Source organism: Schistocerca nitens, chromosome 2 (assembly GCF_023898315.1).
Source record: "Schistocerca nitens isolate TAMUIC-IGC-003100 chromosome 2, iqSchNite1.1, whole genome shotgun sequence".
Lineage (NCBI taxonomy): Eukaryota > Metazoa > Arthropoda > Insecta > Orthoptera > Acrididae > Schistocerca > Schistocerca nitens.
In genome coordinates this window covers 757165491-757182129 of record NC_064615.1, presented here as the reverse complement: position 1 = coordinate 757182129, position 16639 = coordinate 757165491, and the positions used below count along the sequence as shown (strand labels likewise).

Here is a 16639-nt window from a genome sequence, read left to right as displayed (position 1 = left end):
TTAATTTTGTCTTCCATTATAAACTTGTTAGCAAATAATCAAGACAGGCAACACAGGTCTACTTGTATGTCTCTAGATGTCCGGTGGATTGGTCGAGGTGGTTATTATTAAATACCCTCCAATCTTCATATACCTAATACCTTTCGACTTCTACATGTAATGGAATCTTCAAGGAGAAGTTTATAGGAGGGTGGAATTTTAATAGTGGCAGCTATTTATTTACAGCTCGTACAAAACAAATACGTGTTTCAAAGTTTTACTGACCTTCAAAGTAGTCACCAGCATTGTGTATAACCCGTTTCCAACGATGAGGAAGTCGTAGGAGACTCTCAGCAGCGCCAGTTGTGTTGACAGTTCGAGCGACGCGGTCTGTTGCCCGAGGAATTTGTAGCAGTTCTGAAGCGAATGCCGTGAAGTGTTTCCTTCAGTTTAGAAATCGAGTTGAACTTAGGTGGGCTTAAGTCAGGGGAGTGCAGTAGGTGGTATAGCACTAAGCAGACCCACCAGTCAAACAAATCAGTGACAGCCTGCACTGTACGTGCTTGAGCATTATCCAGCAAAAATTTGGTCATGTCCTGCAGAAAGTGTCATCACTTCTGTCTCTAAGTTGGTAGTAGGTTGTGTCCCAAGAATGAACAGCACAAAGACAGAAGTGACACTTTATGCAGGACCTGACCATCATTTTGCAGGACAATGCTCAAGCGCGTACAGAGCAAGCTGTTACTGATTTGTTTGACTGACGGGACTGTTAAGTGCTTTGCCACCTACTGCACTCCCCTGACTTAAGCCCTCGTAAGTTCAACTCGATTTCTAAACTGAAGGAAACACTTCACGGCATTCGCTTCAGAACTGCTACAAATTCGTCGGGCAATAGACCGCGTCGCTCGAACTGTCAATACAACTGGCACTGATAAGATTATCCTACTACCTCCACATCGCTGGCAACGGGTTATACACAATACTGGTGACTACTTTGAAGGTCAGTAAAACTTTGAAACACGTATCTATTTTGTACGAGCTGTAAATAAGTAGTTGGCACTATTAAAGTTCCAACCCTCGCAAATACATTTGTAGGTGCTACGAGAAAGCGTCGACGTATAACGTTCGCCCATCACAGAGGATATTTTGATAATCGAGCAAGACAAGAATGGTATACACATGCTTTTATTTCAAACATTTTGTCTATCAAGACAAGAGCAAATTTAATTAGTTTTCGCTCTTTTTTTGCTACGTCATACTTAATAATTTCATCAAAATAAGAAGGGACGTTGAATAAGAGTGCTGTGGCTGCTCGTGATATTAAATGTTGCTTGATCGAAAACATTGGCGGTTGCTGATAAGACTCGCGATTGGAATTATACAGAAAAGAGGCGCAGGTAGGACTTAACGCTTCGTGAGTATCGCACGTTTGCTGTGGTACTGTTTTGTAACAGACCAAACAAACATGACGAAGGCAGTGTATTTGTTGCCATGGAACAACGCACTTCGTGATGAAATTTCTTATGAACATCGGCGCGAATTCCGCTGAAATTTGGAGAAAAATCTCATCATAGTTGGCCGTAGAAACGCTGTCAAGTGCAAAACCATAAGAATGGTATGAGATGTTTTGTGTGTATCTTTTTACAATTGTTATCGCCCCTGCAAATTTAGAGAGAGCACAACAATTGTTCTTGAAAACCTCAAATAAAAGTACAGTGTTGCATAGGTTTGTCAGTTGGGAAATGTTAAGACCATCGTTGTGCACGAGCATAGCATTTTTCACTATCTGTGATCTAGCTGGATACATTTCTATACCTTATACCCTGAACCTAAATGAAGCAACATAGCATGGTATCATGGACATTTCCTATCACCCAAGGAAGTTTCATCGGACCCATCTGATGGCAAGACATTGGAAACAGTCTGCTGGAACGTGAAAGGTACCTTAGATGCGGACATTTTCTTGACAAGACACTATATTAATACGGAATATTACTATACATTGCTTAAGGGTGCTTTAAAAGATGTCATTGGGAAGAAAAGGAGGGGAATTCTGCATCAGGATTTATCTCAAAGGTAATGCCTGTTTTTACGTTGCTCAGGTCGTACGGCTACAACAGCAAATGATAATTGTTGAAGCGGGAGCCTTTTCCCCATCCTCCTCACTGTTCAGACCTCCGCCCCCCCCCCCCCCTTAATGACTACTTGTTTGGAGCTCTTAAAAAGCACTAAGGAGAGAGAAATTTCGCAACCTGTAAAGCACAAGATTAGCTATTACCTGATGCATTATGGATATCTCGGTCGGTAACAGCATTGCTCGCGAAAGGCACAGCTATAATTTAATAGGATCTTCCTTCTCGAAATAATCTTACCTACTTACAACACTAACTACAAATATTTCTTAAGATAGTTTATTAACAATGTAAAACTAAAGTGCGCGTCATTTGTTGGCGGCCGAGTTTAGATTCGTTCTGCGCATCTGACGTCACAAAACACAGTCAGCCAATGAACAGAGAACGACGTTGCCAGAACTCGACTGCAGTGCAGAGTATGGACGAGTGTCTTCAGTTGTAGAAACGTTCAGTCATAAATAAAGTAATAGAACAAAAGCAGTGTCTTGATAGCAGACTTTTTTATAGAAAGTTTGGAAAAAGCATTCTTTATACCAATTGCTTCATATTCTATTAATTAATTAAACCAAACAAGCAATAAGACTCCTAATTCAGGCGATAGCAAGGAAATGTGTTTGTATCAATCTCACGAACTGCTTTTTCGCAATAAATAACAGCGGTAATTGTTTATTTCCTATTGTACTTCGACGAAGCGTGAGTAATTCATAGTCATACCAACAGTGTTTGTTAGTATTTTGCGTGATGTGTCCTCATAGCGTTTGCTAGCCAGACAAGCTGCGTTAGCGTAACGGTTAAGGCGTCGGGTTTCTGTGCGAAGGGTTATGAGTTCAAACTTTGTGAGGTGCTTAATATTTTCATTATTTAAAAACAATATCGAAGTGCCTTACTTCACGAATTATATTCGTTTGAATGCAATTTTTTGAAATTTCTGGTGCTTTGTCTCTTCGTTAACCCTTTCGCTGCTGCAGACACGTGCTCCCCGCATTCCGCGCTGTGCGGTGTTTTGTCATCACTGCACTGCTCGCCTGTGCAGACACATTGTGTTTCCACTGCTTTGACACACTTATCAATCGATTTCAGAAAAACTATTTGGCCCAAAAATTTGATTTTTACACGTCTTCTTGACTGATACCTGCCCCCATAAATGACTTAATTTTGTTTCGATGTTCAACGCAGTTATTATGCAGCATTAAATGCAGTAAACCATTGCACGAAATTTTGAAGAGTTTGCAGAGGTAGAAGTCCATAGCGTATACTTTGCGTATGGTCGATTTTAGTTTCCACAATGTTGAGGATGAAATGTGGACAAGATACCTAAATTGCATATAAAATTTACTATATAACAATATCTCATTTAATCTAAGTACCAGCCGGCCGAAGTGGCCGTGCGGTTAAAGGCGCTGCAGTCTGGAACCGCAAGACCGCTACGGTCGCAGGTTCGAATCCTGCCTCGGGCATGGATGTCTGTGATGTCCTTAGGTTAGTTAGGTTTAACTAGTTCTAAGTTCTAGGGGACTAATGACCTCAGCAGTTGAGTCCCATAGTGCTCAGAGCCATTTGAACCAATCTAAGTACCACATAGGTGTCGTATGTAATACTGAGAAATATTCCGTCTTTCGCGACTGTAATAAAAGTTTTATTTACACCGGACGCGTTTGGCTTTATTTTAAAGCACTTCAGTCAATGAAAGGTATGGCACATACACAATGGTACTCATGTTCTCTTTCTTGTTTTTGTTCCACAGTCGCAGTTTTACCAACTGTAATAAGCGACTTATTGAGACCAGACGCGTTTCTCTCTTTTGAAGCATCTTCAGTGGACAGTATTTTGTCTCCTCCATTGCCAAGTCACCTTTCGTAGTTTTGTGCTGCGGTAACGCAATATTCAACGTTTGTGTTGGCTGATCAGTGTTTTAGCAAATAAACGATGTTTGTGTGTGCCACACAAAAAAATTATATTTGACATAGCTCTGAGCACTTCACTGATAGACGGTATATTCAAGTCCTAATGTTTTTGTAAGTCCACAGTTTTGTTTAATGTATTTTGTCTACTTCCTTTTGGTTGATTGAAGTGCTTTAAAATAAAGCCAAACGTGCTCAGTGTAAATAAAACTTTTGTTACAGTCGCGAAAGACGGAATATTTCTCAATATTACATACGACACCTATGTGGTACTTAAATGAGATATTTTTATACAGTAAATTTTATATGAAATTTAGGTATCTTGTCCACATTTCATTCTCAACATTGTGGCAACTAAAATCGACCATACGGAAAGTATACTCTATGGACTTTTCCTCTGCAAACTCTTCAAAATTTCGTGCAATGGTTTACTATATTTAATGCTGCATAATAACTGCGTTGAACATCGAAACAAAACTAAGTCATTTATGGGGGGAAGGTATCAGTCAAGAAGATGTGTAAAAATCAAATTTTTGGGCAAAATAGTTTTTGTGGAATCGAATGATAAGAGTGTCAAAGCAGTCGGAACACGATGTGTCTGCACAGGCGAGCAGTGCTGTGACAAAATCGCGCACAGCGCGGAATGCAGGGAGCACGTCTTTGTAGCAGCGAAAGGGTTAATGCGGCCGTGGTGGCTTTACTTCATGAACTGCGCGCTCCCCCCTAAACGTAAGCTTGCCAACATGCTATACTATGGCGCTGCTTCTATTGGCGTGTGCGTCGTGTGCAACTGGCAACGCAGCAATCTTCCGCGTCTGGGCGGGCATGCGCGAGCCGCCAATATAAAAGAATTGAACTAGCGGGATCCAAACATCACAAGTCGCAGAGAAACAAACACGATTTTAACAGGATCTTCACAACTACTGTGAAAGTAGATTTTTGTGCGAGAACAAGATCAGCATTTAATAGAATTTATTAGGGTACGCTTTTCTGTCATGTGTCTCATATATTATAGGCGCTGAATTAGTTAAGTTCATATTTTTCTCGCAATGATTCTAAGGTTAAAATCTCTTCTCAGACAATTTTAGCACCGGAAAAGTCTATCATGTAGTCGCACTACTCGTTTTTGCAAATCAGTAGGTTCATTAGTGTTCAGAAAAACATTGCACAAAAACTCGTTTTTAATTTCAGAATATTAAGAGTTCTTGAAAACAGAACCGTTACCTTATGTATTTTACCATCAATAATATTAAACTTAGGTAGTCAAATCTAACAAAATGTCGTATGCAAAATATTGGAGAGTTTTGGTGAAGGACAATAATAGCCAACCGGTTGCACACATTTTATTGAATTCACCTAGTTTCGATGCCAACTAACGATATCTTCATCAGAATATGTAACAGTTACCTATAAAAATTTGTAATCAACATAGAAGAATAACAAACATATCAGAACACATCAGAATCCTTAAGTAGCCACTAGAAGTATTAAAAACAGAACAAGTATTACAAACGTAGGTTCACACTGCATGCAGAGATAAGACCATATGAGCTTGAAGTGCTCACATCAAACAAGTGAAATTTATCTTGTGAAACTAACGTTAAAACCGAGCCGCTAGGACTGATATTATGCGGGAAGTATATCGAGGCAGTCGACCGCCACCGTAACCAAACTATAGTTCAATTCTTTTATCTTGGCGGCTCGCGCATGCCCGCCTAGACGCGGGAGATTGCTGCGTTGCCAGTTGCACACGACGCACGCGCCAATAGAAGCAGCGCCATAGTATAGCATAGTTGGCAAGCTTACGTTTAGGGGGGAGCGCGCAGTTCATGAAGTAAAGCCACCACGGCCGCATTAACCCTTTCGCTGCTACAAAGACGTGCTCCCTGCATTCCGCGCTGTGCGCGATTTTGTCACAGCACTGCTCGCCTGTGCAGACACATCGTGTTCCGACTGCTTTGACACTCTTATCATTCGATTCCACAAAAACTATTTTGCCCAAAAATTTGATTTTTACACATCTTCTTGACTGATACCTTCCCCCCATAAATGACTTAGTTTTGTTTCGATGTTCAACGCAGTTATTATGCAGCATTAAATATAGTAAACCATTGCACGAAATTTTGAAGAGTTTGCAGAGGAAAAGTCCATAGAGTATACTTTCCGTATGGTCGATTTTAGTTGCCACAATGTTGAGAATGAAATGTGGACAAGATACCTAAATTTCATATAAAATTTACTGTATAAAAATATCTCGTTTAAGTACCACATAGGTGTCGTATGTAATATTGAGAAATATTCCGTCTTTCGCGACTGTAACAAAAGTTTTATTTACACTGAGCACGTTTGGCTTTATTTTCAAGCACTTCAATCAACCAAAAGGAAGTAGACAAAATACATTAAACAAAACTGTGGACTTACAAAAACATTAGGACTTGAATATACCGTCTATCAGTGAAGTGCTCAGAGCTATGTCAAATATAATTTTGTGTGTGGCACACACAAACAGCATTTATTTGCTAAAACACTGATGAGCCAACACAAACGTTGAATATTGTGCTACCGCAGCACAAAACTACGAAAGGTGACTTGGCAATGGAGGACACAAAATACAGTCCTCTTATGATGCTTCAAAAGAGAGAAACGCGTCTGGTCTAAATAAGTCGCTTATACTGTTGCAGAAGAGGGATATATTTCAATACCATTGGTAAAACTGCGACTGTGGAACAAAAACAAGAAATAGAACATGAATACCATTGTGTATGTGCCATACCTTTCACCGATGGAAGTGCTTTAAAATAAAGCCAAACGCGCCCTGTGTAAATAAAACTTTTATTACAGTCGCGAAAGACGGAATATTTCTCAATATTACATACGACACCTATGTGGTACTTAAATTAAATGAGATATTGTTATACAGTAAATATTATATGAAATTTAGGTATCTTGTCCACATTTCGTTCTCAACATTGTGGCAACTAAAATCGACCATACGGAAAGTATACACTATGGACTTTTACCTCTGCAAACTCTTCAAAATTTCGTGCAATGGTTTACTACATTTAATGCTGCACATCAAAACAAAATTAAGTCATTTATGGGGGGGAAGGTATCAGTCAAGAAGACGTGTAAAAATCAATTTTTTTGGCCAAATAGTTTTTGTGAAATCGAATGATAACTGTGTCAAAGCAGTGGGAACACCATGTGTCTGCACAGGCGAGAAGTGCAGTGATGACAAAATCGCGCACAGCGCGGAATACGGGGAGCACGTGTCTGCAGCAGCGAAAAAGTTAATGAAGAGGCAAAGCACTAGAAATTTCATTCAAACGAATAAAATTCGTGAAGTAAGGCACTCCAATATTGTTTTTAAATAAAGAAAATACGAAGCACCACAGAAGGTTTGAACTCATAACCTTTCACTTTGCAGCCCAACACCTTAACCGTTCCGCTACCTCAGCTCATCAAACAGTGTAACTCCATAACGACTCTAACACCTCACGCAACTACTTATAAACACTGTTGGTATGACTATGATTTACTCACGCTTCGTCAAAGTACAATAGGAAATAAACAATTACCACTGTTCTTTATTGCGAAAAAGCAGTTCGTGAGATGCAACAAACACCTTTCCTTGCTATTGCCTGAATTAGGAGTCTTATTGCTTGTTTGGTTTAATTAATTAGTAGAATATGAAGCAATTGGTATAAAGAATGCTTTTTCCAACTTTCTATAAAAGAAAGTCTGCTATCAAGACATTGCTTTTGTTCTATTACTTTCTTTATGACTGAACGTTTCTAAAACTGAAGACACTCGTCCGTGCTCTGCACTGCAGTCGAGATCTGGCAACGTCGTTCTCTGTTCATTGGCTGACTGTGTTTTGTGACGTCAGATGCGCAGAACGAACCTAAACTCGGCCGCCAAGATATATGACGCGCACTTTAGATCTGACGGCTGTCCGCGGAGTGAGGAACAGTGTGGGGGAATAAGCACCGCCTCCCTATCGAAGGGCTGCCATTCCTATGCTCGCGTTCTGTACTTTGACGAAAACAGAACTGACATAACGGTCAAGATGATCGCTGATTCCTTTTCTTATGGCGAGGTCTCCTTAGAGTCCCTTCATGCAAGAGGATTAGTCTCTTCACTTATTTCAAAATTAGAAAAAAAGCAGTCCACAAAGCAAAGCAAATTGAAGACACAAAGCATTTGGTAGTGGCTACAACAAAATTGTCCGCTGCAGTTAGCAGTGGTAGTTGAGGACCGAACACTACCGGTGTCTTACGTAACCATAGTTCAAAACATCCCCACCTAAAACTGCCCCGATAGTGCGTCCGTTTGTCAACTGCTTGCGCCGGTATGTGGAAACAGGAAACATTAAGCCAGTCATCGGGCTGTTCCAATATATTTACCACCTAAAAAACTTGGCTGATAGGAATAACTATACTGGTTAATTGTTATGTACCTTCCTTTGTTAACAATACCTTCAAGTTAAACACAACAGCAGAGTCACTGCTTTACGAATATTGCTAATAATGACAGTGACGAAATCAGTTTTTTTTTTCTTTCGGTACAATACATAGGTATCACTTCCTACAGAATTCGTCGTCTGCTACAATACAGATATTGATACAAAGTTGCCTTTTTCACTAATAATAATTTGCCAAAAAATCTAATTCACTGATTGACATCTTCGATTACTCTTTACGTAATTCAGGGGTCTGTGAAATCACCTGTGATGATTGCCCAGTTTATTACATAGGTCAGACTGGAAGAGCCATCAGTATCAGATATAAAGAGCATTTATTAGGAAGAGAGGGTACCAGTTAGCGTAATTCGTCCTTTGCGTATCATTTGCTTATTACAGGCCACAAACAGATGTCTAAGTTACTACGTAACATAAAGAAAAGAACTCGAAATTTTTGAGCATATGTCAGTCAATGACTAATACATTCTCAGTGAACAGCTACAGTTGCGAAATAATTTATTTAACGCCTCCAAACAGCCGTTCGCAGCTATTTGATAAACTGTCGTTCTTTGGCTGAACGTCTTTACACGTAGTTCTCAGTCATCATTTGACTCTTTTAATTGTTGCTATTGTAATTCATAGCTGTTGTTCCTACTATGTTAATACCGTTCATTTTGAGCCTTTAACCGTGTCTGCACTGGACAGATGGCATGTATCAATTGCTGTTTTAATTTGCATCATTTCCTGTTATATTTCATGTATTACATGTTTTTATGCTTGTCATTAAGCTTGGGCTCTAGTGCTGCTTAAGGATTTTAATGTGTATTTTATTCTCCTATGTTGATTAAAAATTGGTGATAAGTAATATATTCTGATGAAGATACCCTTAGATGGTATCTATACCATATCAATCCATTAAAATTTGTGCAGTTGGCTGGATGTTTTTAAGCTTCATTGAAACTTAAATTCGGTTGCTACACGTAAGCCATGTTCAAGATTGTAATATTCGATTGCGTTTCTTACGTAATACAGCATTATGGGGGCTAACAACAAATTTTTTCGTAGGACACCTCCGCCGTAGATGTTCGTAGAGATGGTCGAACAGCTTGCTACACTGCAGTTCTTGACAAGCACGGAGAGTGCCACATGGGAATCGGTGACATGAACATCCACGATTTAATTACCCCTTCTTTGGTAAGTACAAACATCCAAATACGTCTTTACTTGTGAAATAGCACACTAAATAAATGTACACCTGTACTCTGTAACTCACTGTTAAGTTCGCATTGGTGTGTGTTTTACTGTACTATGAATTTACAGATTGCTTCTCATTCCGTTCGCATAAGACGCGTGGGAGGAATATATATTCCTTATGGTCCCACCCTCACCCCCCCCCCCCTCGCAAAAAAAAGACCTTACTTGGTGTTGGTGGGGAGGCTTGCGTGCCTCAGCGATCCAGATAACCGTACCGTAGGTGCAACCACAGTGGAGAGGTATCTGTTGAGAGGCCAGACAAACGTGTGGTTCCTGAAAAAGGGCAGCAACCTTTTCAGTAGTTGCAGGGGCAGCAGTCTGGATGATGGACTGATCTGGCCTTGTAACACTAACCAAAACGGCCTTGCTGTGCTGGTACTGCGAACGGCTGAAAGCAACGGGAAACTACAGCCGTAATTTTTCCCGACGGCATGCAGCTTTACTGTATGATTAAATGATGATGGCGTCCTCTTGCGTAAATTATTCTGGAGGTAAAATAGTCCCCCATTCGAATCTCCGGGCGGGGACTACTCAGGAGGACGTTGTTATCAGGAGAAAGACAACTGGCGTTCTACGGATCGGAGCGTGGAATGTCAAATCCCTTAATCGGGCAGGTAGGTTAGAAAATTTAAAAAGGGAAATGGATAGGTTAAAGTTATAGTGGGAATTAGTGAAGTTCGGTTGCAGGAGGAACAAGACTTCTCTTCTGGTCAAGTGAATACAGGGTTAGAAATACAAAATCAAATAGGGGTAATCCAGGAGTAGGTTTAATAATGAATAAAAATTAGGGGTGCGAGTAAGTTACTACGAACAGCATAGTGAACTCATTATTGTAGCCAATATAAACACGAAGACCACGTCTACCACATTAGTACAAGTTTATATGCCAAATAGTTCAGCACATGACGAAGAGATTGAAGAAATGTATGAGAAATAAAGGAAATCATTTAGATAGTGAGGGGAGACGAAAATTAATAGTCATGAGGGACTGGAATTTGATAGTAGGAAAAGGAAGAGAAGGAAGAGTAGTAGATGAATATGGAATGGGGGTAAGGAATGAAAGAGGAAGCCACCTGGTAGAATTTTGCACAGAGCATAACATAATCATAGCTAATACTTTGTTCAAGATTCATGAAAGAAGGTTGTATACACGTAAGAGGCATGGAGATACTGGAAATTGTCAAATAGATTATATAATGGTTAGGCGGAAATTTGGGAGCCAGGTTTTAAATTGTAAGACATTTCCAGGGGCCACAATTTAAGGTTATGAGCAGTAGAGTAAAACTGAAGAATCAACAAAGAGGTAGGAATTTTTTGGAGATGGGACCTGTATAAACTGAAAGAACCACAGGTTATAGAGTGTTTCAGAGAGAGCATTAGGGAACGATTGACAAGAACGGGGGAAAGAAATACAGTAGAAGAATGGGTAGCTTTGAGAGATGAAATAGTGAAGGCAGCAAAGGAGCAAGTAGGTAAAAAGACGAGGGCTAGTAGAAATCCTTGGCTAACAGAAGAGATATTGAATTTAATTGGTGAAAGGAGAAAATATAAAAATGCAGTAAATGAAGTAGGCAAAAAGAAATACAAACGTCTCAAAAATGAGATAGACAGGAGGTTCAAAATGGGTAAGCAGGGATGGCTAGAGGACAAATGTAAGGATGTAGAGGCATATATCACTAGGGGTAAGACAGATACTGCCTACAGAAAAATTAAAGAGACCTTTGGAGAAAAGAGAACCACTTGTATGAATATCAAGAGCTCAGATGGAAACCCAGTTCTAAGCAAAGAAGGGAAAGCAGAAAGATGGAAGGAGTATATAGAGGGTTTATGCAAGGGCGATGTACTGGAGGGCAAAATTATGGAAATGGAAGAGGACATAGATGAAGATGAAATGGGAGACATGATGTTGTGTGATGAGCTTGTCAGAGCACTGAAAGACCTGAGTCGAAACAAGGCCTCGGGAGTAGACAACATTCCATAAGAACTACTGATAGTCTTGGGAAAGTCAGCACTGACAAAACTCAAGAATAATATAATAATTCTAGTTCCAAAGAAGGCAGGTGTTGACAGGTGTGAAAATTACCGAACTATCAATTTAATAAGTCACAGCTTCCAAATACTAACACGAATTCTTGACAGAGTAATGGAAAAACTGGTAGGAGCTGACCACGGGGAAGACCAGTTTGGATTCTGTAGAAATGGTGGAACACGTGAGACAATACTTGACCCTATGAGTTAGAAGATAGATTAAGGAAAGGCAAACATACATTTATAGCATTTGTGGACTTAGAGAAAGCGTTAGACAATATTGACTGGAATACTGTCTTCCAAATTCAAATTCTGAAGGTGACAGGGGTCAAATACAGGGAGCGAAAGGCTATTTACAATTTGTACGGAAACCAGACGGCAGTTGTAAGAGTCGAGGGGCATGAAAGGGAAGCAGTGGCTGGGAAGGGAGTGAGACAGGGATGTAGCCTATCCCCGATGTTACTCAATCCGTATATTGAGTAAGCAGTAAAGGAAACAAAAGAAAAATTTGCAGTAGGAATTAAAATACATGGAGAAGAAATAAAAACTTTGAGGTTTGCCAATGACTTTGTAATATTGTCAGAGACAGCAATGGACCTGAAGAGCAATTAACGGAATGGACAGTGCCTTGAAAGGAGGATATACGACGAACATCAACAAAAGCAAAATGAGAATAATGGAATGTAGTCGAATTAAGTCGGGTGATGCTGAGGGAATTAGATTAGGAAATGAGACACTTAAAGTAGTAAAGGACTTTTGCTATTTGGGGAGCAAAATAACTGATGATGGTCGAAGTAGAGAGGATATTAAAATGTAGACTGGCAATGGCAAGGAAATCGTTTCTGAAGAAGAGAAATTTGTTAACATCGAGTATAGGTTTAAGTGTCCAGAACTCGTTTCTGAAAGTATTTGTATGGAGTGTAGGAATGTATGGAAGTGAAACATGGACGATAAATAGTTCGGACAAAAAGAGAATAGTCTTCCGAAATGTGGTGCTACAGAAGAATGCTAAAGATTATATGGATAGATAACGTAACTAATGAGGTGGTACTGAATAGAATTGGGGAAAAGAGAGATTTGTGGCACAACTTGACTAGAAGAAGGGCTTGGTTGGTAGGACATGTTCTGAGGCATCAAGGGGTCACCAATTTAGTACTGGAGGGCAGCGTGGAGGGTAAAAATGGTAGAGGGAGACCAAGAGATGAATACACTAAGCAGATTCAGAAGGATGTAGGTTGCAATTGGTACTTGGAGATGAAGCAGCTTGCTCAGGATAGGGTAGCATGGAGAGCTGCGTCAAACCAGTCTCTGGACTGAAGACCACAACTAAACATGGTCCCTACGGGAACGAGTAATAGTAGGCTTCATACTATATAGTAAGAGCTGGTTTGTTCATATAGCACATGACGTTAGCAGGATTTAAATTTCACTGACGTAAATTGTAATTTTGGGCGTTTGAAGGATCAGTTCGTTGTTGTTCTACTTTATGAAAACAAATTTTACGTCTCATCTTCGGCACAATAGTTTTAATTAATGTATCCCTCCTCTCTGGGCTGCTGTGCATTATTAAGAAATGCACCATAATACTTTAAACAGACGTTTACTTCGCTAGAAAAGTCTTTCGATACTCCGTACTAAATGTCCCAGGCCACTAAACAAAGCAGTATGGCAACAAGAATATTACCACAGTGTGACAGCTATTTATTTGAAAGGATAGTGATGATAACGTTCACTCAGCGGTGGGTTTTTAAATTCTGTTTTACGTTCCTTCGACTGATTTAAAAGTTAAGCCACAGTGCGTCTTTACAGTGTATTTGCCTATCTTGTTTTAATGATTTCTGCAGAGTTTTCATACTTTAAAATTAAAACAATCCAGGTACACTGGTATTACAGCGATAGGTTTCAGACTGCTACTGCTAAGCACAATGTAGATCCACATTCGCGTTAACATACTGAAAATCGTTGTAAAGTACATGACAGAGTATTTTTACCAGTTATTAGGCCGCCTTCGCCTCCCGTTCACGTATGGAGTGCGGGAAGAATAATTGTTCAAACGCCTTTGTGCCGACAGTAATTACTTATCGCGCACTTCCATTTGGTGCCTGAGTGGAGGACGTTGGGAGTGGTGGCTTGCCGTCGGCAAGCATTGGCTTCTGAGGCCAGCCCCGCCTGCTTCTGCCAGAGTAGCCAGCTTATAGCTTAGAAAAGAAACGAACATGTAATGTATTACCGTGTCGCAGAAGTGACACAAAAGCTGATGACGAGTCACTAGAACGACCGGATACTGCCTCTTCACTCATTTCCGTGCATATTATTAACAATCACTACGCACAACAGCGCACACGGATCAACACTATACAGTATTCACAACGGTTGCTTATTGTTACGGCGCACAGTGCTGTTACAGGGTGTTTCAAAAATGACCGGTATATTTGAAACGGCAATAAAAACTAAACGAGCAGCGATAGAAATACACCGTTTGTTGCAATATGCTTGGGACAACAGTACATTTTCAGGCAGACAAACTTCCGAAATTACAGTAGTTACAAGTTTCAACAACAGATGGCGCTGCGGTCTGGGAAACTCTATAGTACGATATTTTCCACATATCCACCATGCGTAGCAATAATATGGCGTAGTCTCTGAATGAAATTACCCGAAACCTTTGACAACGTGTCTGGCGGAATGGCTTCACATGCAGATGAGATGTACTGCTTCAGCTGTTCAATTGTTTCTGGATTCTGGCGGTACACCTGGTTTTTCAAGTGTCCCCACAGAAAGAAGTCACAGGGGTTCATGTCTGGCGAATAGGGAGACCAATCCACGCCGCCTCAGGTATGTTTCGGATAGCCCAAAGCAATCACACGATCATCGAAATATTCATTCAGGAAATTAAAGACGTCGGCCGTGCGATGTGGCCGGGCACCATCTTGCATAAACCACGAGGTGTTCGCAGTGTCGTCTAAGGCAGTTTGTACCGCCACAAATTCAGGAAGAATGTCCAGATAGCGTGATGCAGTAATCGTTTCGGATCTGAAAAATGGGCCAATGATTCCTTTGGAAGAAATGGCGGCCCAGACCAGTACTTTTTGAGGATGCAGGGACGATGGGACTGCAACATGGGGCTTTTCGGTTCCCCATATGCGCCAGTTCTGTTTATTGACGAAGCCGTCCAGGTAAAAATAAGCTTCGTCAGTAAACCAAATGCTGCCCACATGCATATCGCCGTCATCAATCCTGTGCACTATATCGTTAGCGAATGTCTCTCGTGCAGCAATGGTAGCGGCGCTGAGGGGTTGCCGCGTTTGATTTTTGTATGGATAGAGGTGTAAACTCTGGCGCATGAGACGATACGTGGACGTTGGCGTCATTTGGACCGCAGCTGCAACACGGCGAACGGAAACCCGAGGCCGCTGTTGGGTCACCTGCTACACTAGCTGCGCGTTGCCCTCTGTGGTTGCCGTACGCGGTCGCCCTACCTTTCCAGCACGTTCATCCGTCACATTCCCAGTCCGTTGAAATTTTTCAAACAGATCCTTTATTGTATCGCTTTTCGGTCCTTTGGTTACATTAAACCTCCGTTGAAAACTTCGTCTTGTTGCAACAACACTGTGTTCTAGGCGGTGGAATTCCAACACCAGAAAAATCCTCTGTTCTAAGGAATAAACCATGTTGTCTACAGCACACTTGCACATTGTGAACAGCACACGCTTGCAGCAGAAAGACGACGTACAGAATGGAGCACCCACAGACTGCGTTGTCTTCTATATGTTTCACATCACGTGCAGCGCCATCTGTTGTTGAAAATTGTAACTACTGTAATTTCGAAAGTTTGTCCGCCTGAAAATGTACTGTTGTCCCAAGCATATTGCAACAAACGGTGTATTTCTATCGCTGCTCGTTTAGTTTTTATTGCCGTTTCAAATATACCGGTAATTTTTGAAACACCCTGTATGTAGCTAAAGTTAGTGACAAGGGTGAACATTCTCTGGCGGTACGAAGTCAACAGACTTCATTGATCACAAAGGAGCCAAGTAAAAGTGTGCGAACAGTAGTCTAACATTGGGTTGTGAAATATTCTCAGATTCATCATTTAAATATTTACTATTGAAAACAGTCTTGATCACGATTTATTTATCAAGGTGACCGGTTTCGACCACTACTGTGGTCATCTTCAGACCTACAAGTTGTATACAAAGCTCTAATTAGAGGGCTACATACATTAAAGAAAATACATAAAGTTATAAAGCTATAAAACGTTGAATTACCATTGAGTAGGAACCTCTTTCTGTTGGAGAATCACTACTGGAGAAACCAGTGCACGTCTTACTATATATAATGGAGGCTCCACCCACTTCTGACTGCATGATGTCATTACTAACCAATGAGTTATAAGTCGAATTAAAATTTAAAATTTCTTAGTTAAAAAAACATTGTCAAGAATTAGAAATAAATACACACTAAACTTAGCTTATTAAACAGCTATTGTCAATTAAGAAGCGATAAAAATATTTAAATATGTAGGAAAATGAACTTCAGTTTGGCAGTGCATGGGTTGCCGTCTCAAGGCCTGTCAGTGAACCATTTGGAACCACTGGTTGCCATGGTGAAGTTGGACGCCGTTTCAAAGATGAGGCAGCAGGCTTTTTTCACTGAAGTTGTTGTAAAGTCGATAGTCGAACTAATGGTTGCCATGGTGAGGACAAACGCCAGTGCAAAGATGTGGCAGCAGGCTTCTTTCCAACGAAGTTGTTACGAAGTGGAATGGCAAAGACTGTCGCGTTAGACAATGTATTATTGAGCAGCAACATGTCTTTATTGAAACGATTTTTAAAGAGTAAGCTACAACAATCTGTAGCTGACATGTATACTACATGCTGCAC

The 16639-nt window shown here is 40.5% G+C and overlaps 1 protein-coding gene across 1 annotated transcript in view; it reads left to right on the top strand.

Moving 5' to 3' along the window:
* Positions 1-16639, top strand: part of LOC126235311 (uncharacterized) — a 306085-nt gene that overhangs the window by 33124 nt on the left and 256322 nt on the right. The window contains exon 3 of the mRNA XM_049944033.1: positions 9540-9668. Within this exon, the coding sequence (XP_049799990.1) occupies positions 9540-9668 (129 nt within the window). The remainder of the gene's footprint in view (positions 1-9539; positions 9669-16639) is intronic.